The sequence below is a fragment of the Poecilia reticulata genome, linkage group LG1, assembly GCF_000633615.1.
Source record: "Poecilia reticulata strain Guanapo linkage group LG1, Guppy_female_1.0+MT, whole genome shotgun sequence".
NCBI classification, from domain to species: Eukaryota; Metazoa; Chordata; class Actinopteri; order Cyprinodontiformes; family Poeciliidae; genus Poecilia; species Poecilia reticulata.
In genome coordinates this window covers 27385269-27408258 of record NC_024331.1, presented here as the reverse complement: position 1 = coordinate 27408258, position 22990 = coordinate 27385269, and the positions used below count along the sequence as shown (strand labels likewise).

Here is a 22990-nt window from a genome sequence, read left to right as displayed (position 1 = left end):
AGTCAGTGCATTAAGTCAAAAACAGTTGACTTAATGCACTGACTGCAGTGAACAACATATTGTCAATATAATTTCCCAACGTAATGTCTTCAGACACACCAACCATCCTTAGATGATACTGGACGCGGCTCATCATCATGATGGGACAGAGAGACTCTGTTCCCTGAGTTCAGGTCCAGAATCTGCTTTCTGTTCCGGAGCCCCGCTCACTATCCACCGGCTTCCTGAGCTAATAACACGGTGCACATTATTTGTGGAGGCATTTGAAGGACCGATTTATGGTAAATCTTCACCAACTTAACCCGGAGTACACATGCTAACACGAAGTTAGCTAAAGTCAACTATCTTACAGCAAAAGAAAAGCGCCACCTATGTGAAGCTTCAAATGCCGGACAAAGTTGGACGTCGTGGCATCTCCATCCGATATTCTCTTCTTACATGTCTTACAAGTTGCAGTTCGTTTTTTATTCGAAAGTTCATAACCTACGTAGACAAAAGAAATTACTAGCGGAAGCATATTCGGGCGGTTATTTCGTCTTTCGTTCCCTGAGCTCTGTAGCGTCGCCGCGTTTTTTTAAATGTCCAAATCCTGTTAATTTGATTGGTTGTGCTGCAGCTACGCACACATACGTAAAGGGATGGTCTGCGCATATTGATACGGAATGAGTGAAATTAATTAATGACGCCACTTTATAAATTTTAATTTTAAGACTTTGAGTAAAAAATATCATGTTTTTTCAAGTAAACAGCTTCAAGTCCCAAGTCAATGGCATGAAAGTCAAAGTCAAGTCCGAGTCTTTGAGCATTTTTTCAAGTCAAGTCTCAATTCGTGATTTTAACGACTCGAGTCCAAGTCATGTGACTCGAGTCCCCACCTCTGGGCAACAGCACCTCCCGACCCCACTAGGGACAAAGATGTACAGAAAATGGATGGATGAAATATATGGAAAGTCCTGGTTTTCTCTGACACGTTAGTTTTCTTTGTTCACTTTAGGTTTTGTATCTATACTTATTTTCCTTACAGCTTGTCGTTGCTATGGCGATCTCTCCCATCAGTGAATGTGATACTTCCGTCTCTTAGGCAAGGGTACCGTGAGTCTTGCCAATATCAACTTGCCAAAGTTGATATTGATTTTTTACTATAGTTTGAACATGAATGTTTTATTTTACCTTTGACTTGCTGCTTGTACACCTGGATTCCCCCACTGTGGGCCAATAGAGAATATTTATATTCTATTTTATTCTATTTTACAGAAATTCTAAAAGAATTAATGGATTACTAATACATATTTCTCATGTGACGTCACACTTCTGGGAATTCTGTAGCTGACAGCCATCTTGGTAGGTAACTGCAATTAACTGTCATGCCCAGGAGTTGCTATGATAACAATAAACAAGAAGAAATGCACCAATGAGAAAAACAACCAATCAGAGCAAGGAGGAGGGTCTTAGCGATGTCAATTCAATTCATGTACCTCCGGCTAAATATGCTAATGGCAGAGAAACAACTTATTGTTACAGAAAAATTCGCCATCATCAATAACCTTGCTAACTAGCTTGAACATTCACAACAGGCTATGCTAGCTGCAACGTAGCACAGAGCAGGAGGGAAAGAGGGGATGAGAGACCCCACAAAAGATTGTGATTGACAGCGCTAAGACCTGCCTCCTGACTCTGACTGGTTGTTTCTAGCTAGCACTGGGAGAAGGCAGAGGATTATCTGTCTCATACATACTGTCACAACACAGTGACAGTTTCAACAAATATGTTAAAAAAAATTTTTTTAATAAAAGTTACAAATGAAACAAAAAAAACGGGGCAATATTTGATTGTTTAATATATGGCTTGTGCCTTAGAGTCACTTGTGGCTACAGAGCTGCAAGTTGCAGACCCCTGATCTAACTGATGGAAATAAACCTGAAACTCAAAGTGCAACAATGTAACTTAATTTTATTACTAAAATAAAACTGGAATTTGTTATTGGTCCCTTATCTGTCTGTCTCAGCACATATCATCATAAAAAACAGTTTTAGTATTACCTCCTCAGGGGCACTGGCCCCTGTTGGTCACCTTCTTTATTCACCCATGGCTGCCCACATTCAGTACAACTTTCATTATGTGATTTTGTGAAGAGTCCTCAAATCCTACCTTCACAATTTTTGAATTTGAGACATATGAACTGCCTGAACCTGAAATATTATTTGGACTAGAGCTGCTGAACTAAATTCCCTTTTTGTTTAAGAGGTGGCTGCATAAGGATTGCTTTATTTCAGTGAAAGTTGCTAGTTTAGTTTATAGTTTTGAGGAGGTGGGTGATGGGGGAAGGGTCTGTTCAAGTTGAGAAAAGGCTCAGTAAAACAATGAAAAATGATTGTGATTAATTTGTAACATTAATGCTGCTGAACTATGACCTCTGTGTTACATCACATCAGTGCTGAGCTTTGCTTGGCAGGTTGTTAGTTTGATTACTCCACATAAACCTCAGATATGAGCAAACACTGCCACGTCTGGCTTACATGTAAACACACACACACTCACACACACACCGTGTAGATTAATGGCGCCTCATTTACTTTCCCATCATGCACTCTGTCTCAGTGGTGTCTTCAATCAGTACTTAATGGTCTACATCGCCATCTGCCTGCCAGTTGGCATTAATGCAGTTCTCCGGCTCTGCTGCAATTGTGACCATACATTAAAGCTGCAGTATGTAAATATAAAAATATATCATTTTACACATTTGTCACCATGTTGTGACAGTTTAATATGGGACAGTTAATATGTGAAAAGGTCGATCTCCTCCGCCTCCTCCTTGTGTTACTGTTGCTGTCTGAAGAAATGCATCTCTCTTGACCAAAAACAACCAATCAGAGCCAGGGGGAGGGTCTTAGCGCTGTCAGTCACACTCATGTACTACCTGCTAACTGGGCTAAACAACCTATTGCTACAGGAAAACTGTTTATCTTCAGTCATCTGTGGCTACATGCTATAGCAGGAAGAAAGGGGGCGAGAGGCAGAGTGATTGGCAGCGCTAAGATCTGCCTCCTGGCTTTGATTGGTTAGTGCTGGAAAAAGCAGAGAAGGTAAATATATCTGTTTTTATAAAACGTAATATTTCGACTGCTAAGTTAGTTAGTTAGTTAGTTAGTTAGTTAGTTAGTTAGTTAGTTAGTTAGTTAGTTAGTTAGTTAGTTAGTTAGTTAGGTCTGAGCAAAATGTTTAGTTTGGAAATTAAATGTTTAAATTAAGGAAACAAAGATTTAGTTCAACTAAATATTTAGGTACGATGTAAATTGAACTAAATATTTTGTGTAAAAACTAAATATTTAGCTCCAAATTAAATATTTTTTTGGAACTAAATATTTAAACTTCTAATTAAACATTTAATTTGAAAGCTGCACATGTATTTTGCAAACTAAATGTTTCAAACAAAATAAATATTTATTTTGGGAGCTAAATACATAGAACCTAAATGTTTAGCTTCCAAACTAAATATTGAACTGGTGAATTAAACATTTAGTTTGGAACTCCGAAATTAACAATTGTTTGAATAACAATGAAAATACGATTTTAAAAAATTAACACCCACATCTTCTATGACAGGCGAAATGAATCAAATAGTTTTTGTTTTTTTTACTCCACCCCACACTGATGCAATAACATTTAACTGTGATAAATGTTATTTATAATAGTAATAAAATCAGCTATGATGCTGAACCAGAGAATCAGTTTGTGGTTCCCATCATTGTTGCTGATGTGGAGGCTGAGCCGAGCGGGTGGGGCCTGGCTCGGTTCAGAGACAGATTGTGCTCACTGACCGGAGACTCCTCCAGCTTTTTATTTATCCAGCCCAAAATCAAACTGCATGTGTGACCCGAGGTCGGCCTGCTGCTGCTGGACCGAAGCTGCAGTCATTTTCCCGATCAGCCACAGATGGATGCTGCTCTGTCCTAAAGGAGGAGGAGGATTAAAAAAAAACAACACATTTGCTGGCATTTTCGCAGGAAAGGCATGACTCTTTCTTTATTATAAGGACGACATCTCCGCTCTTAGCAATGCGAAGCGCCTTGTGATTTTCATTTCGCGATCCTGTCAAATAATTATGAACAACGCGCAAGATATGTCGCCCGATTTCGTGTTGATGCGCCTTGTGTCCGCAGCCGAGGAGGACCGCTTGGAGGCAGAAAACGGGAATTTGCCGACGGGAGGAGTGGTGGTCGGGCTGGGGAAAGATGTTCTGGCTCACAGCGGCGTTAAATCGGCTTTGGATATCAGCCGAGATCCGACGGACACGGCGGGGCTGGAGCATCCCAGCAGCCTCCTGAACAAAGGCCAGCCGAGCAGCGACACCACGGCGGCACCTGACAGCGGGGGGACGGAGGGCCGGGCCCCTCAGAGCTCCATGGACCCCCAGGGGTTCGACTTCGTCCCCAGCCCCGGCCTGCGACCGCAGCTGCTTGTCTTCTCCAATATAATGCGCAATGGAGATGGGATTTTGGATTTAGACCGTCGGGATGCGCTGGAACTGGGCCCAGCTGTTAACAACAACACCCCGAGTCCTGGAGATGTCGAGCGACACCACGACCTGCTGGATCAGAGACCATCAACCTTGCAGTCTTCCGCCGATTCATCTGCGGAGAGTCCGGGATCTGCCGAGTTGTGCCACCGGCATCGATTCATCACCAACCCCCACAATTGGCCCCTATTATCGGACAGATCCGGACCCCTTCCCGGAGGCGACTCTAGGGGCCAAGAGGACGCCGTGTTTGAGTTGGCAAGGCGGTTTGGTGAGCTGGGGGTCGGAGCGGTACCCAGGATGCTGTTTAAAGGAGCTGAGCTGCCGCAGTGCTCCTGCCAGGGCGCACAGGGTTCGGTAGATGGACAAGCAGAACCAAGAGACGACCCAACGGAGACCAGCGATGCCCTTTTGGTCCTGGAGGGGCTGGGGAGTAGGGGTATTAATGGCTTGGGTATGGAGGAGTGTCCGGAGGTTGGGTTGGATGATGAAAACGGACATGGTGAGTTTTTACTCAAAAGGAAACGGGAAATAATCCATAAGATGTCTGGGACTTTCTCCATCAGCAGCTTCCAAGTGGAACTGAGGACACAGATCGAAAAGATGGGCCTGCCGACGACCCAAGCAGGTTCTGAAGGTTCCGTTCAGGTTTTAGCCAAGTCATCGACACCTGCCCAGAACTCACCTTGGACCACCACGCCAAACCCAAGCCAAGCTTCTACGCCCAGAAGAGCGAAGCGGTGCACCAGTGCGCCCCGGACTCCCACGTACCGGGTTGCAGGTGGAGAGAAGACGTTCAAAGTTCCGGGCAAGTCCAAAAAGAACTCGTTAAAGACCCGATTGAGTAAACTGTTCCGGACTAAAAGCTGCAGTGGGTCGAGTCACATGCTGGACAAGAGACCCTCGGTATCTTATTCAGTGTCCTCAGCCATGAGTCTGGTGGACATGGAAGGTGGATCTGGAGCCGAGCAGGATGCCGACAGGTGGGAAACCTTTGACATACTTTGTAATTAAATCAGATTATTGGGATCTTTTTTTTTAATCATTGGTAATAACAGAAACAACACATGTCCAAAGAGGTAGAGGTGGATTATCTTCCTGGAAAAACATCACGATATAAGCTAGTCCATATCATAATTATTGATTAATTTTTTGTTTTAAAAATCTGAAATATAACTAAGGACTAACATGAGCTTTCCTGTTTTATCCACAGTTTTCACTCCACGCCGTTGTTGTTGTTGTTTAATTTTAAGCAGTTGGTGGGGAAACCCGAAACTGCTGCTGCAACTAGTTGTTGCTAGGCAACCAAAGAGCGAGTGAGTTGCTAGGTAACCAAAGAGTGAATTGCCAGGTAACCAAAAAGTGAGCGAGTTAGTTAATTCTACCAACTTAACTTAGCTAGCCATGAGAGTTCGAGCAGCCCTTCCCTTTGTTTACATCTCAGAATTATTGGTTATTGATCACGTGTCTTATCAACATCTTGTTAGAGATTTATTGTCCAGCCCTATACAGAGTAGTCTTCAGTTCAGAAAATGAGACTTTATCCTTATAAATAAAACATAACGGAAGACCCCAAATTAAACACAACAGGCTTTACAAAATTGGAGCCTGAAACATGGGGACACGGAAACATATTTTAGGTTTGTAGTGATTATAGAGTTAGATGTAACACATAACACTGTGGGAAAGTCTGGAGTCGTCTTATTTCAGTTATTTACACTTTTACTTTAAATTTCAGATGTTTAAAGAAGTTTTACACAGGAAGTAAAGCTAGAAGAAGACGGTGCCATACAAACTTCTATATGCTCAAAATGAACATTTGAAGCATTTCTGGCTAATGTAGCTTTATGATATAAACATAGAGTAGTATACAAAGCAAAAACATGATTAAATTAATCTGACTAAGTGTGATGAACCATAATTTAAATAATTGTCAACTTATTTAATAATCTGTTAATTGGAGTATACTCAATAAAGACAATTTGCCAAACAAAACCAACAAATTCACCATAATTACATAGTAATAAAGTCAAAACTGTGCAAAATATATGTATATGTTGCATTTAATTAAGACGAAACCTTCCTTGTCTGCTCTACCCAAAATTCCTCAAGTTTTAGCTTCACCTGGTTCAAATTCACTAAAGAAATGCTATGCTATTACATTTTAAGATGTTTATTTTCTTATTTAGAAAAAAAAAAACAATTGAATTATTTGTTTATTTAAAAACAAAGTTCCGGGAACTTGAAATATTGGCGGTGTATCTTATTTTCCCCACTGTGAAAACCAACACAAACAAGCCAATTTCCTCAGTTTATGCAGACCTTTCCAACGTTTTACTGTCATGTCCTTCTGTTTCTCCCGTGTCGATGGCTGATGTGCAGCCACAGGGAACCCAGACTGACCAGGGCCCACAGTGCCTTCTCCCCTGCCTCTCTCTCTGCCTCCCTCTCTGCCTCCCTCTCGACTTTCACTGGTAAGAACTGCTTCATAAATTTCAATACTTAACTTATAGAAAAGTTCTTGTAAAATGATGCAATAATGCCCCTGAAAAAGTTTATCATTTGGTTTTACGCTTCTGCAGGCATCCACCAAGAACAGAGATCAATCTGTGTTTGCTGTCAATCTAGGTGCACATTAGTGCACATTGGCGCTATTTGACATTTTGAAAATAGTTTGGCTTAATGGAAACACTTTCAAAAAGTCTCTCGTTTTTCGTGCTAGCATGGCCGTAGAGAAATTGGTTTATTCGCATCGCACAGTCATATCAACATGTTTCCACTGGAGCAAGCCAAAGAAGGAAAGAAGACGACAGGAAGTACTTAGAGGATAATGACAAATCGGGTGAACAAACTTATTCACCTGGGATTTTAATTGCGTTTTGATTTAATGGAAACATTGCAATTGCAAAATTTGACATCAGCAGCAAATAGACAGTTTTGCACACATTTGTAAAAGAAATAGACTTACTGAGAGAATTGAAAGTTACCCTCTGGACATTAATGCTAAATGCGAAAACATGAAAGTTTCAGAAATTATATTTTCACATGCTAGTCTGCAGAAGCAGAGAAAATTAATCAAAGACCTATCACGGATCAAATTGGAATATAATGTAGTAAATTATGAAGAAATTTCAACAACCAAACACCAATCTATCAATTTTATTGGTTAATCCAATTTTCTGCTTATGAAGATTTAACTTTTAGAAAATCTGAAATTTTTTTCCAACTCATTGGGTTTCCATAATTTAGAATATTGTCAGTCAATCCATCTTGTTTAACAGACTGTATTTAGTTGAACTTTCCACAAGGAAAGATGAAAGTAAAAACAAATTGTTTTGAAAATATTTTATTTCATATTTAACTTAATTTCTCGTTATTTTCTGCTTTCTTTCTAAGAAAGCAACAACAAAAAAAAAAAACTCAACATGATTAAAATTGGATTTTGATTTTTTTAAGTGCGATCAGCCAGCCCTACTTGAGTATCAGTTTAATGTTCCTCTTAGAAACTCGTTTTCAGGACTCAGTTTGGATAGTTTATTTTTTTAATACATAAAAATATCATATTTAAGACCAGTCCACTTGGGAATCAGAAGCCGAATCTACAACAAATCCAACAATGCATAATCTAGGACATAATATAGATACAAATCACCACGGCCTTTAGCTGACCTGATCATTTCCCCACTGCAGCTGGTGCATAAGGATTTAGGACAGATCTAAAAGTGATCAGCATAAAAAGCTATTTGCTCTCTGCTTGCTTCAGCATCAACGTGCTGTTACTTCACACTCATGTTTCAGCTCAGTGTTTCTGTGTATTAATCAAAACTTCTTTCATCATTAATGTATTCTTTATTCAAACTTTTATCCGTGCTCATCTACAGAACTGAGTAATGTGAAATTACTCAGTTCTCTCAGAATCTGCAGAGCAATGGTGTTCAAAGTGCGGTCCGGCGGCCATTTGTGGCCCTCGGAATGATTCCGGGTGGCCTTTTATCAGAGTTTAAGAATAGAAATAAATTTGTTTTAAAATCTTGAAATGGAAAATGTGAGATGCAACGCAAAATATTCACCCAAGTTTTTGCTTTGAATTTAATTTATTAGTAATAGGGACCAAAAACATCCAGTGGCTTTTAACCAAAATGCAGATTTAGCCGCTTCCATTAAATACACTTGGCAAAGAAAAAGCAAAAGTGAGCCACATCCTGTTCTTGTTGCTAAAAAGACACAAAAAATCCAGAAAAACATGGATGTGGTTTGCTGTTTCCCTTGTCTATAGAAATATGACTGACACACAATATTTTTATGAAATAAAATATTTCATAATATTTTATTATGACATAAAATATAGAATGTTTTATGTCATAATGTTTTTAAATTAAATGAAAATATTGTGTGTTTAGTTTGTTGATTTAACAGGTAAAAATAATAATAATAACAAAGTGTTTACAATTCTAAAAAAAATTACTAAAAATATTATGGCACCCAGAATACTTTCAGCTTGACATTTTTGGCAACCCATACAAAAGGTTGGACACTATAGCTCTAGATGATGTCCTGGAAGCAATGCATTCTGGGAATCCAGACCAGCTTGAGTTAAGGGTCAATGATTGGTCTTATAACGATGTTTTTCAACCTGTGGCATTATTTCCAGACGCTGGTAAAACGAGATAAATGGAAGTCTATAGAGCTATATTGGGGCCATAAAGTTGGTTCAAAATAAAATAAAACTGAAACTGAAAAAAAAAATAAAAAATAAAAATGAAGACCAGGATCATGAATCATGAAATTTCAAGTCTTATGAGCTAATGCTAAACCGAGCTAGCCTGTAGAGAATAATAATGGATGAGATTACATTTGATTGGTTTTACTGCTCCTATCAGTTGATTTTAGATTTTCCTGCCTGGCTGTAAAGCCGTCTCCAACAAGCAAAAGTTCACTGAGGCAAACTCAGTCTGAATCATTTCGATTAGTCTGTTCTTTATTGGAGCGTTTGAGCTAATTCACTCAGTGAAGTTTCCAGTAAACATCCTGCCTGGTTCTGCTTTAAGAGGCCACAGTGGACAAACACCAACATTAGTTTTCTTTTCTGTTTTTCCTGTTTCATGTCCCTGTTTGTTTCTAAGCTTTTCCTCCCATTTGCCACTTTGTGTCTCCAGGTGAAACAGTTTCTCTGGTGGATGTGGATATTTCTCTACGAGGGTCGAACACACCGCATCCTCCAACTCCTCCACGCCGAAGCCTCAGTCTGTTGGGTAAACCTTTTTTTTTTTCTTATCCATGCAATTGTCATGCCAAATCAAATAATAAAAAAGACTTAATTGAAGGATCTGTATTTTAAAAAGAGGAAGCCCAGACAGTTGTCTGTGGGGTGCCTTTTATTAAATTACGCAGTAAAAAATTGTTTATTTAGTCATAAAGAAAAAATGGAGATGTTAATTTTTTAAAGTCATATTTGTACCATGTATTTCATAAATCTCTGAATTCCAAACTAAATATTTTGTTCACCAGCTAAATATTTAGCTTAAAAAATAAATATTTAACTTGAAATTAAATATTTAGTTAAGAAACAAAATATTTAGTTTGCAAAATAAATATTTAGTAGCCAAAGAAATCTTTAACATGGAGCTAAACTAAATATTTAATTTGAAAGCTAAATATTTAGTTTACAAACTAAACATTTAGTTTATAAAGTAGTTTATTTTAAAAACTTAATACTTAGCTGGTGAGTTAAATATTTAGTTTGGAAATTTGGCATTTATAAATGTAGGAATAATATGCTGAAAAAAATATGACTGAGAAATGGACACCTACATTTTTTTAATGATTAAATAAACCAAATTATTGCTGTGCATTTTTTTTTTGCTGTGTAATGGTACAAATAGCACCCCGTAGTTTTCATTTTAATATTTCTATCTCTACCAAAATCAAATTCAAAACTCCTTTATTGATCCCAAAGTGAAATTAAACATTAGTATGGCGTGACATTAAATAAATAGACGTCAAATAGACGTTATCCCATCACTTGATTTGTATTCAGGGCGGCCTTACCAGTTGGTGGCGGTAATGTTTCCTTTATTTTTTTTGCCAACTAACAAAGAAGGAACTTAGGTCACTGCGCATGCGCAAACAACGGCGCTAAGTGTAGAAATTCTAGCTAGATACTGAGTGTCATCCGGTTTTTAGCCCTCGGTTTTTCTCTTAAGTGAGGGAGTTGGAGCAAGTAAGAAAACAAACACTTTTCACATTCATGAGGAATTAAATATATAAAGAAGTCTCAATATATGTATAAATAAATATATGTTTTTGCATTTTTGTAGTAAATAGATCATTTTGGCTTGGTTATTTTTTATGAGTAGTTCGTATCGTATCAAATAGCATGCGGACTGCGTTGTTCTCTTTGAGAGCTTGGAAACATCTTAGTCTGTTCAGTCCGTCATGTGAGAAAGGACAAACTGGCACAACCAGGATCATCCATCCAAACCGACAGGCTAGCTAGACATTAGCTGTAGAAGAGCTGCTGGTAATGTAAAGAAGGCACCTCCTTTCTTTTCTTTTCCTAATGTCGACTGCTGTTGTTTTTCGTCATTTTCCCCACTTTGCTGTCTTTTTATCCCCTTCCCTGATCTTTCCCTGTTGTCATTCCTCCAGATGACATAGCGGGGCCTCAACCGGGGCCTTTCCTAGTTAGTATTGTGGGCGCCTCCCTGCAGTCTCTCCCTCTTCCTCACCCTCCTCCTGCTCCTCCCTCCCACTCCACCATCCAGCACAGTCTCAGCCTCAATGGTAAGACGTCTATGATGGGAAAAATCCTCTAACTTTACGTCTAAATAACTTAATATGCAGAAAATGTACAGTTGAAACCAATCGTTTATATATATATTAAAAAAAACAAAACCTCCCCTTTTTCTGACTGTCTGAAGAAGGGCTGAAACAATTAATCGATTATTCAATTAGCCATCAACCGAAGTAGTAATCGATTAATTGGCGAATACATGCTCAAAAAGCGCCACAAGCAGAAAAAATAACAGCAGTAATTAAAACAAAATTGTTCAAAAAGTTTATATTTTATTTTACATTAAACATAAAAAAGTGTCATTGTTTTAGCTCCACCTGACACAAATTGTATAAAACTTAAGCACCTTTTACTATCTAATTATTAATCTGTTAATCCAAAAATAATCAGCAGATTATCTTTACTCTTTACTTTATCGTTATTTACGCGAAATCAAGCAGAAAATGCAGATGCATCCTTTGCTACAAATGATTAATCACTAAATTTTAGGCAACATAATATTTATTTAATCATTTAAAAAGTAATTTAATTATTTGTCATTTTCCATCTTTTAATGTTTTTCTAATGTATTTAAAAAAGGCTTAAATGTTTAAAATCTGCAGAATGTGCCAATTTTTCAATCAGTTAATCGTCAGAAATATCGATTACTGAAATAATCATTAGTTGAAAGCCTGGTCTGAAGTTAAATCTCCTGCTTTAGGTCGGTTAGAATCACAAAATAATTTCTTTTCGCTAAATTCAACAATAACGACAGAAAGAATATGTTAAAGATTTACTTATCAATGTGTTCTAAATCTGCAGAATGTGTTAACTTTTAAATCGATTAACTGATTACTAAAATGATTGTTAGTTGCGAGCCTAGAATGAAGTTAAACTTCTTTTGTTTTAGGTTAAATAAAACCACAACAAGTATTTATTTTTGCTAGATGCCATAATAACAATGGATAGAAGAGAATATGTTCCAAATTTATTAATTTATCCAAAAATCTGACACTTATGGATCATGTGTCTTTGTATTCAGTGCATGTAAACCTTAACATGCCTCATTTTCTACGTTCTCTGACTCAGATGCCTTTTTCCGGGCCCTTCCTCATTCGAATCCTTTGCCGTCGGACGCCGCTCCACCAACGAGACGTGCTGCTCCTCCGGTGCTGTGTGCGCTGCGGCGATCCGAAGCCAGCAACTTCACAGCTAGTCTGAGAGAGCTGGAGAAGGTCAGGCTTTTTGTCATTCTGCAGCACAAAAACTAGAACTGGACTGAACAGTGCAGCTGCCTCAGAGGTTTGTTAAAGAACCTTAGAGAAAAAACAGCAACAGGAATCCCAGAAACACATAAGCAGGTCAGGGTGGAAGCTGAGGAATGGTTTAAGCTTTCAGCATCTTTTCTCCGTCATAAAACATAAAAATTCTAGTAACCAAATTATGGTTAAAATATCAACAGGTGGATAATGGGGGACAACTTGGATAAAATAAAACATTTCCTGGAAAAATTCACATATTTTGAGATTAATCTAAATGTTATAGAAAGAATTTGGGAATTTTCAAACTCAGAAATTTCCACGTTTTTTTCCGGAGATGTCTGAGCTTAATCCCAAAATTTTCTGAGTTTCTTTCTAGCAATTTTTTCACTTTTTAAAACTCTGAAATTTCCTTGTTTTTTTTCTGAATTTTTTTGGCATAATTGTACTCATCTTAATTTTTTTTATATCTAAAACGGCCCTATTACGCTGTTGTACATTTATACCTAAAACGTGTTTTATTTTTCTTCTAAGAGACAGTGGTACAATGAACAGTTTATTTTCTTTATCTAGACATTTTGTCGTCTATTTACATACCTGGGGTATTTTCCACCCATGTATCTTTGCCCTCTCATGTAAAAGTTTCTGCCAGTCAGTTTCCACTATCAGGTTCTTTCTGCAGAAGCTTAGACAGTAGCAGAGAAGAACTGGTCCTTACTGTTCTGCTGGGTGGATTGCTGGTGTCTCTGCTTGCAGTGCGGCTGGTACTGGGGCCCTATGAACTGGGAAGACGCTGAGGTGAAGCTGAAGGGTAAACTCGACGGCTCGTTTTTGGTCCGAGACAGTTCTGACCCCAGATACATCCTGAGCCTGAGCTTCAGGTCGCAGGGAGTCACACACCACACGCGCATGGAGCACTATCGAGGTAAGAAACACTCACAGCGTTTCAGTAAATCTGCTCCATAAACCTCAATCTCCATGATTGGGACTTGATTAAAATGTTTTAATCAAGTTAATTGAATGATTGTACGATTTTGCTGGTCAATAAATCGTCCCAGTAGTGATTGCGATAAACAATAATGTTGTTGTGAGACTGTTTTCAAGTAATATTTTGATAATAAAGCAACTTCGCCCTGTCAGAGACCAATAAACTTTAATTTTGTTAAGAACTCTTAAAACTGGAACTAACACTAAGTCCTGACCCGAAGTTGAACCATTTTATTCACCATTCCTCCATTGTTTAATGTAATAATTTCCAACTTAAGCTCCATCCCAAAGTTAAGAGTTCGACATGAAACACTCACGTCTTCCAAATTCAGTTAAAGTTTATTATTTTCCACACATTTGTGGCGTCAGTTTGAAACTGTTCCTTAAAGGTTTGTCTAAAGCTTCTCTCTGCATCCAGGGACATTCAGCCTGTGGTGTCACCCGAAGTTCGAGGACCGCTGCCATTCTGTGGTGGAATTCATCGAGCGCGCCATCATGCACTCCAAGAACGGCAAATTCCTCTACTTCCTCCGCTCCAGAGTCCCAGGTAAAGAAACGAAGCAACAGATCTCCCTCTATGTCTAGACACTGGGCCAGTTGGGCACCGTAACCAGAAATGCAACCTGCGAGCATCATCCCATATCTATGCTCATGACTAGCAGTCATTAGCTCAGATAATGACCTTTGCTGGTCAATCCAGTGGGCGACTTTAGTTGAATTGAATTTGACTTTGTAGCAGAATGATGTTGTGATTTTTGTTTTTTCAGGGCTTCCACCAACTCCAGTTCAGCTCCTGTATCCTGTGTCCCGCTTCAGCAACGTCAAGTCATTGCAACACCTCTGTCGCTTCTGCATTCGGCAAATAGTCCGCATCGACCACATCCAAGAGCTTCCACTGCCTAGGTAAAGGTCATTTAAGGCTCAACATTTTGGCTTTATTTCAATTTTAAAAACTGGCTTGTGACCACAAACATGACCTGCATCTTTAAGCTTTAAATCGGATTTTTTGTTTATGGTTTGTGAACACAGCATGCCAAACGTTACCAGTTTGCAGCAACAACAACACTCCTTAGTGTGGACACCGCTGCTGAGAGAATACTTTAATTTAGTCATTTTCACTATCAGTAAGGAAGAACAGAGATATAAAAAGCTATTTCAGGATGAGAGTTGGCAAGAGAGAGCAAGACTATCATTAGCTAACAGGAAGGCAAAATTGCAGTAATGTACATACTGTTTATAGTTAGGAATGCTAACAGCACTAGCTGCTAATACAAGATGCTGAACAGAGTTTAAAATGTCAACTGTCTTATTTTCTCAGTTTTGAAAATAGTACAACTCTGTTTTACAGCAACAGCTCTCTCTCCACATGTAGACGGATATCTGGAAAAACAAATATAAATTTATGCATTTGGCACCTTTCATCATAAAAACTCCACTTAACATCACTAAAAATTATTATTTACAAAAGCTCCAACCAAAGTAGAGATCTGAGAAAACTCTGTTTGTGTGTTCGTGTTTTTACATTGGAAAACTGATTTAGAGTCGACATGCTTTGACACAATTCCCAGTCGTTTTGTGTTTAATTAACCTTATATTTCAATATGTTAATTAAAAGTAGATCAAGATATATATCTGCCTTCACAAACAAACTTCCTGGCACCATTTTTAATTCCTTAGAGGCAGTCATGGTTGTTTTGAAGCATTCTGATTGGCTGACATAAGTTTTAGCTTTGCACTACACTGCCCCCTATGGGTTTGGCATGTTTACTACAACTTTGTGTGGCTTCTTGTGGATGAAAACATTTGAAACCGATCCTGTGTGTAATATATTTTTAAACAACGGCGGAGACATTTGTTTTTTATAAACAAATATCTATATTTCAAGTAAATAAATCATTAGATTCTGTATTTGAGTCACTTTTCTTACTTCCTAATTTTACTTGTAAATGTGCTAAGTGAAACTGTTTTTGCCATTTTTTTTTCTCTTTTTTGTGTCTTTTTAAGATCACTGATCTCCTACCTTAGTAAGTTTTATTACTACGACCCTGAGGAGGAGATGTACCTGTCAATCAATAGCATTCGGAGGGTCGTAGCAGCAGAGCAGGAGGCCAACCCGCAGACGTAGCAGCAACATATCCTAACCCAAAGTGAGTACACTTGTAAAAAAAGTTATGTTTTGTTGAATGTGTTTTTTTGTGTGTAAAAAATAGTTTAGGGAATTTTTTTGTTACCACATTAGCCTGTAATTCAGGCAAAGCTCCTGGTTGCAATCTGTTATATTTAATACAAAATTAAAATATAAACTAAAGTGATTACAATGATAAAAGTTGACTCTTTTCAGTTAAAATTAATTTAATTGAATTTACCTGTAACTTATGACAAATGTAAACAAATAAATGGAACTGCAGAGCTGACCTGAAGTGTCAATCATTACAAATCTGTTTGTTAAAACATTTCTGCTCTTTATTCCAGTGTTGATATAAACACCCTCATTTTTAACACATCAGCATCAAGTTATTATCCATAGCAAGAATTTAAAATGCAAAAGAATCACAGATTTAAGGTTGTAAGCTTTGCTCTCATTAAAGTGACTTTTTTCTCGTAATTTTGCGACTTTCTTCTGGTCCTGTTCCATCTTTAATCTACTAATATTTTGACTTTACTGTCATAATATTTTGACTTTATTCTCATAATTAAAAACAAAATCTTAGTCTGTCCATAATACTCGGCCATATTCAAAAGATTATGCAGCTCCTTATTTGTTAAAACGATACCAAAGTTCACAAAATGTTTAACTTTCCTGGTTGAATCTGGTTTTCAGATTGAAAATGTTGCTGGTTTTGCTGATATGTAGTTTGATTAAATGCAAAGTTCCTTCACTAATCCTGAAATATTTTTGTCTCCACTCCTTGCCTGCAGGTCTCTAATGGAGGACTTATCTGTGCTGGCCTGCAGGTCTTCCAGCATCGGTCTCTGGAAGAGTGTATACAGCCAAACTGGAACAGACTCTGTATGGTACTCTGTTTATCGCTTTCTGGAGAAAAATGATGGAAAACTCCCCCCCCCCCCTGCTGTTTCTAAATCAGAAGAACTAAGAGAAAAGTTACTGACAGAAACTAAAAGAGCCTCGGTCAGCTCTGCTTTCCCGTTTCCTGAACCAGCTGGACTTTTAAAACATGATGCACTGGTCGATTTGTATAACTGTTGTTCCAAGGTAAAGGCCTTGTTTTTCTTTCTATTTTGTAAAAACTTGGAATTTTGGATTTAGAGACGCCAGCAGGACGTCTCTAAAGCCAGCAGGACAGAAACTCACCTCGAGGCAAGGCAAGCCGGCCACCAGCACTGACAAGAAAACCTCAGACCTCTCTGGAAGACGGGTTCCTGCTTTTTGTGGATGCAGTGACCGTTCCTTATGTTGCTGTCAGTCAAACATGGAAAAAAGATGTTATATTTAGGAATAAAGACGCCCCTTCAGCCTCAGTCCTGCTTTATCTGCTGTGGTGTTTACCAATCGAATAGTCATAAACCCGTGGAAGCTCAGAGCCGATGTTTTCCAGTTGGATTGACGAGTCAATCTGGAGAAAACAAAGCTTGTTTTGTCAACATCACAAGGTTATTGGTGTGTGTTAAACCTGAGTCCGTCCTTCAAATGCATGTCGTTGTGCATGCAGGCACTTCTGGAGAAAACCATCGGGACATTATCTCGTTATCTCAAGGAAAACATTGGAAAATTAACTCGTTATCTCAACGGAAAATTAACTCGTTATCTCGAGAAAACATTCGGGAAAATTAATTTATCAAAGTCAAAGTTTATTCATGTAGCACATTTACAACAACTCCAGTTGACCAAAGTGCTTCACAATAGTCACAACATCATAGGTAGATAAATTCAAGTTTGGTAAAAATAACAAGACAAATACAAAATTGGCAAAAAATACCAAAAACTAATAATATGAATAAAAACCAAAACAATTTATGTCGAGAAAACCACCGGGAAAACACTGAAAACGTCCGCTCTTGGCTTCTGTATAAACCTATAATGTTGCAACTCTTGTATTTTCTCCAATTATTGAGAATCTTTAGATCAGGATTGTTTTTGTACCAGCCAATCTCCTTCACTCAAACCGACATGAACTGAAAATACAAATCATGTAAAAATATGGTCAGAATATGTTGTGATCAGAAAAAGGCTGAATTTTCTGTTGGTACAGCATTAAGTCATCAACCAGATGTCCCAAAATACAAAAGTTTTATGCTGTGGGTTGAAGACGTTTTAAAATTCGTCTCATGTTTCTATGATATAATGAACAATCAAAAATATTTCACAGGTTTTAAGGGCTTTTATCTAATCTAAGAATGTTTATTTATATTTTGACACAAAATCAAAATTCTGATTTTTTTTCTTCATTGGCCCTAATCCTGTTCCGTAGTTTCATTTGTATAGAACTAAATTACATCAGATGCTGAAAATTATTAAATTACAAACAGAGAGATTTTAATAGCTTGTTGATGAGAATACATTATGCTACAAACGGCCCTTTGAGATTAATGATCTTGATGTGACTCCGTATATGAAATCAAGAAAAATGCTACTCAAATGTTCCCTCATTGGCCCAACAACAAAATATCCATTTATTTGTTTATTTCATTCATTCACAGTTTAAAATGCCACATCTTGACATAAAACTAAAGTTTTGAATTAAAAGTGGAGAAAAAAAATCTCATTATTACAAATATGTCGTCATACTACTCTATGCAGAAACTCTGTCTGCACTAATGAAGATTCAATCATTACCAACTGGTAAAACACCAGAACACAAACACTACTGACGGTGCAATAAAACTTTTTAACACATGACCAAACTTTCTCCATGAAACGTGAATCATTTATTCTGACTAATAACCGGGTAAAACTACTTTTTGACACCAACATGCCAGGCAGGAATGGAACCAGCAGCTTAACCGTTTCTAACACACATCTGTTCCCCTGCAGGTTCTGGGCTGAAGTTTTGGCAATGTGAACTTTCACCACTAAAATTAAGACCATGATGTGTTTAAATCGAATGTTCACAGCCAAAACTCCCAACTACAACACTCCACATTCACTTGTTTCCATTTTTTCCTTTTCTTTTTGCTGGACGTTTCCCAGAATGCCTCTGTGCAACAGCCCTCATCTATTTACCTTCACTTCTCTGCAGTTTACATGTTCTTCACTAAAAAGTGTCAAAATCAGGAAACCAGATGTTTACCACTGTTTCACCATTTACGGTGGATTCCTCTCTTTAGATTGAATTCTGTTTGCTGGTTTAAAGTAATAAACACCAAATAAATGTAAAGAAACTTCCCATGATTTGGTTTTACGGTGCTGGAAGTTTTACAGGATAAGCTAATATTTCATTTTATTTTTTAAACCTTGCCCTGCCTCTTGGTGTATGTCTTCCATACCTGTTCCCTCCCTGCCTGTTGGGTTTATTTGCTGAAATGCCCAGATGTTTTTCTCTGTATCCTGATTCTCTGTATTCAGGACTTTGAGTAAAAGAGAAAAACAATACAAACATGTTTCTGAATCTGAGTGTTTTGTGGCAACGTGGTTCTGGGATTTTTGGTGGACGCTTTAGACTTAAACTTCATTTATTGTCATTGGACAAAGACAACAAAATGTTGATATTATTGTTATTGGGGCAAGTAAGAAAAATTAAAAACAAAGAAAAAAATCTATAAAAAACGTACAAATAATAACATAGTTAAATATGAAAGTAAAAGTCACCAATAAAAATAATATACATTTTTTAAGACAGGAATTATGTTAAGTAAGCATTTTCAGACAGTGAGTAGAGGGATTATTGATGCTGAGGGATTTGGTAACTTTTGTTGTTTTCAGGCTGAATTTGGTCAGAAAACAAAGATTTTAATTAATTTTTGTTCCTTTTACACTAAAAACATATGTTCTGTTTTGAGTTTTAAGTGGGAAAGATCGACTGACTTCAAAATATCAACGGAATTTGGAAGTTTGAGGTTTATCAACAATATGGCTGCGAATTATTAAAACACAGTGATAATTTTAGTATATTGCCAATTTGAGCTAATATTAGTCCTGTACAAGTTTTATTTTTAGATGTAAATTAAAAGCAAAATTTATTCCAACTGTTGTTGGTCTGTTTAATCTAATATTTTTTCTATTTTTAATTAGTTAAAATTTTAATTCTTGGCCCTTTGACTGAATGAAGATGGAAAAATCTCCTATCTCCTAAAAAAATCTCTGTTAACTTTTCACTGTAGTTGCCATGGAGATAATTTTAGTTATGTATACTTCAAATGAAAGACACTTAACTATCTCCATGGCAACTAAGCTCTGGGCCTTGAAGCTTTGCTTTTTCTTCATGTTTTTCTTTGTGCTGCTGATTAAAAAAAATTACATTTAGGTGAAATAATTTGACTAATAAATGAAGAAGGAACTTTTCCAAATATGGGGATTTGGTCACTTCAAATTATTCTCTTTTTATTTTGACAATATCTTCTTTTAGAAATCTTGTTAGGTTAGACTGAAATAACCTAACAAGAAGATTGGGGATTTTTAATACATTTTTTGCGCTACTGAATGCAGAACTGTTAAGCGACACAATAAAGGCGCCTCACAGTCTACTGGAGGCTTAAAGACAACTTTGTTTTCTAATTCCACATATTTTCTTTAAATGTTTAAGACTCAAATCTTCCTGAGGGGAATTCACAAAGCAAAGTAATCATCTCCACTTTTTCCAAATCTGATTTTCTCTATTTCTGCACTGGATTCACATTACAAATTATAATATATATATATATATATATATAACTTTAAGAACAACGGCTGGTAGGATATGGAGGACTAAAACTGACATAAATAAAAATAAAAACAGAAATCTATATTTTTTGTTTACATTTCTTAATTTTTTACATACTCATGCAATAAACTAAGCAACTTTAATGAAACAAATAAAGTAGTCAACTTTGTTTCAGGAAAGGGATGTATAAATTATTATACAGAGTTAAAACTTAAATTTTGCAAATTTTCTAGGCATTATTGAGAAAAATTACAAGTAAATAAAATTTGTGTTTCCTTTGCACTTTGAAACCCCTTACAATGATGCAGAAAGGGCCCACTGAGAAGAAAGAAGTACTCATTTTATGAGGTTAAGTACATTATTTGGTAAAGACTCACTGTAAATAAAGATTGGTGCGGTGCATTGTGGAGGGGGTGAGTAACAGAGAGACAGGTCTAGTCAAAGTGCTGGAGGGAGGTTCAGCTGATGGTGAGGACAGATGGGACTGACATCCAGAGGCACTGCAGGAATCATGTCAGGAAGTCCTTATGACAAACAAAGCTAACAAAAAAAAACAAGTGTTCAAGTTTTTTCCAAGTCCCAGCAACCAGGTAGAGCATGTGGCATTTATTTGTTGCTGAAAATTAGATTTTTTAAAGAAACAAATTGCTCGATTTATCATGGATTAGGATCATTTATTAGATTAAAATTAGTTCCCAAACTTCTAAATAATAACGTCTGCTTAGCCCTTTCTCTAGTGTAATTTGGCCGCTATCCAGCAGAGGGCGCCGCTGCTTAAGCGAACTCGGAGCCAGTAACATAAACAAATATGGCGGCCATTCCTGAACAGAAAGAGAAAGGTTCCAAACTCAATTGTTGGATACAAAATGTACAATATGGGGGTTTTGTATTGAAATATAAACACTCGACAAGTTTCACCTTGACAGCGCTCATTCAGCCGAGCTGCATCAACTTCTCATTCAAAAATTACTGATGTGCTACGACAACGGTGAAGGCCATTGTAGACAGAAAAAAAGGAGGAATACATTTCCGCCAAATAAAAAAGATTAATCTCATAAATTTTCTAGACTTTTTCTAAATTTCTAAGCTTGAAAAGTAAAAAAAAAATTTTAAATTAGGTTTCTTCTTCTTCTTTGATGGTTCTGGTTGGTGTCTTACTCTGTCACCCCCTCGTTCTCTCTGCCTCCTTTTGCACTGACTTAGCAATGAGATCACACAGAAATCACTCCCTCGTGATGTCATCAGGAGATTAAATGTTGTGTGTTGATGGCATGTGACCAATCCCAACATGGCAAAGGGTTTAATTTCTTCAAATCTTTTAATCTACATTTCAGGGGGACTGAGTTTTAAAAACAACACTTGGATATCACTGGGAGGAAGCGGTACCATCTCAAAGTCTGAGACATGCGCTGAAATATTGAAATCAAGGACAGCTCACAGAATTTGACTTGTAGAGTAAGATAATTCTGTTAAAAAGCATTATTTAACTTTTATAGATACGCACTGAAAAAACACAAAATCTTACCAAGCATTTTGTCTAGTCCCTTTACACCAGTGGACCCCAAAGTCGGTCCAGCATCCTTCATGTTTTAGGTCCCCTTAGAGAAGAACTCAGTCACCTTTAATATATTTTGTTCATACAAACTTCACCGTCATCTTTTTCAGTCAATACATGGCAAGGCAGGTTTATTTGTATATAAAACATCAAACAAGTAATAAATATTACATTTTAATGGCAAAATAAAGAAAAACTGGAATGCAAAGTATAATCAATGATAATTAAAATTTGGATGGTCTGAAATGTTGATATGACAACAGTGTTGATATTGGGTATTTACAGACCCAATAATTTTGAATATCATTGAAAAGCCCATTTAATTTAGAAACTATTATATAAATTTATATAAAATTTATTAAGCTCAGAAGAATGTTTGAAAGCCTCTATTTCTGTTAATTATGATTATTTTCCACTTACATTTAATGAAAACATCAAATTTAAAATAGAAAATTACACCAGACCAAAATTACCTAAAAAAAAAAAACCCTGGAAAGGTGGGATTAATAAAAAATATGTTCAATACCTCTTTAATGGTTATTTTTAAAAGTACTTTTAATCTGACAAACAAGACTCATAAATCTATCTGTCTACATTGTTTTACTGACTGATTGTTCCACCCTAAAATTCATCTGGTCGCCCCTATTCAAATTTTCTTGGAGCGCCTCTGCTAACGTTATGGCATATGAACCTTTTACCTAAATTTATGTCAAATTTACCTAAAAGCACACTCTATGTTTTCAAGTATAACGGCCTGCTCTTTAGGGTTGCGCCTGAGTTCATTTAAACAGCACAGATAGGAGCACCTTAACGTTAATTGCTCCACACGGTTGTCATTCTTGCTTCGGCTGAACTGCCCCTCCGACATCACATTGGTCGCTAGCCATGTCAGTGAACGTGTAATCTCGCTGTAATAGGGTACTGGATTATTCTCTGGGAACCGCCCCACTGAGTGCAAAGGCGACATCCTATTGGTTGAACCGTTGGACGTACAGAAATAGCCCTTTAGGAGTGGTTCAGTACTTTTCAATCACTAAATCCCTCAAAGCTGATTGGTCTGTTTGGCTGACCATCAACCCGTTG

The 22990-nt window shown here is 37.2% G+C and overlaps 1 protein-coding gene across 1 annotated transcript; it reads left to right on the top strand.

The window, feature by feature from the left end:
* Nucleotides 1-3756: 3756 nt before the first annotated feature.
* On the top strand, nt 3757-19085 carry socs7 (suppressor of cytokine signaling 7). Its single transcript, XM_008418649.2, has 10 exons — nt 3757-5499; nt 6899-6990; nt 9673-9768; nt 11165-11299; nt 12378-12523; nt 13304-13472; nt 13953-14081; nt 14302-14437; nt 15539-15681; nt 16454-19085. The coding sequence occupies exons 1-9, from the start codon at nt 4103-4105 to the stop codon at nt 15657-15659; spliced, it is 2421 nt and encodes an 806-aa protein (XP_008416871.1). The 5' UTR covers nt 3757-4102; the 3' UTR covers nt 15660-15681; nt 16454-19085.
* Nucleotides 19086-22990: the final 3905 nt, after the last annotated feature.

Coding starts and splice junctions, on each gene's coding strand:
- socs7 (XM_008418649.2), top strand. CDS start 4,103: ATGAACAACGCGCAAGATATGTCGCCCGATTTCGTGTTGATGCGCCTT. Junction 6,991..9,672: donor CTCCCTCTCGACTTTCACTG/GTAAGAACTGCT, acceptor TTGTGTCTCCAG/GTGAAACAGTTTCTCTGGTG. Junction 12,524..13,303: donor GTCTGAGAGAGCTGGAGAAG/GTCAGGCTTTTT, acceptor CTCTGCTTGCAG/TGCGGCTGGTACTGGGGCCC.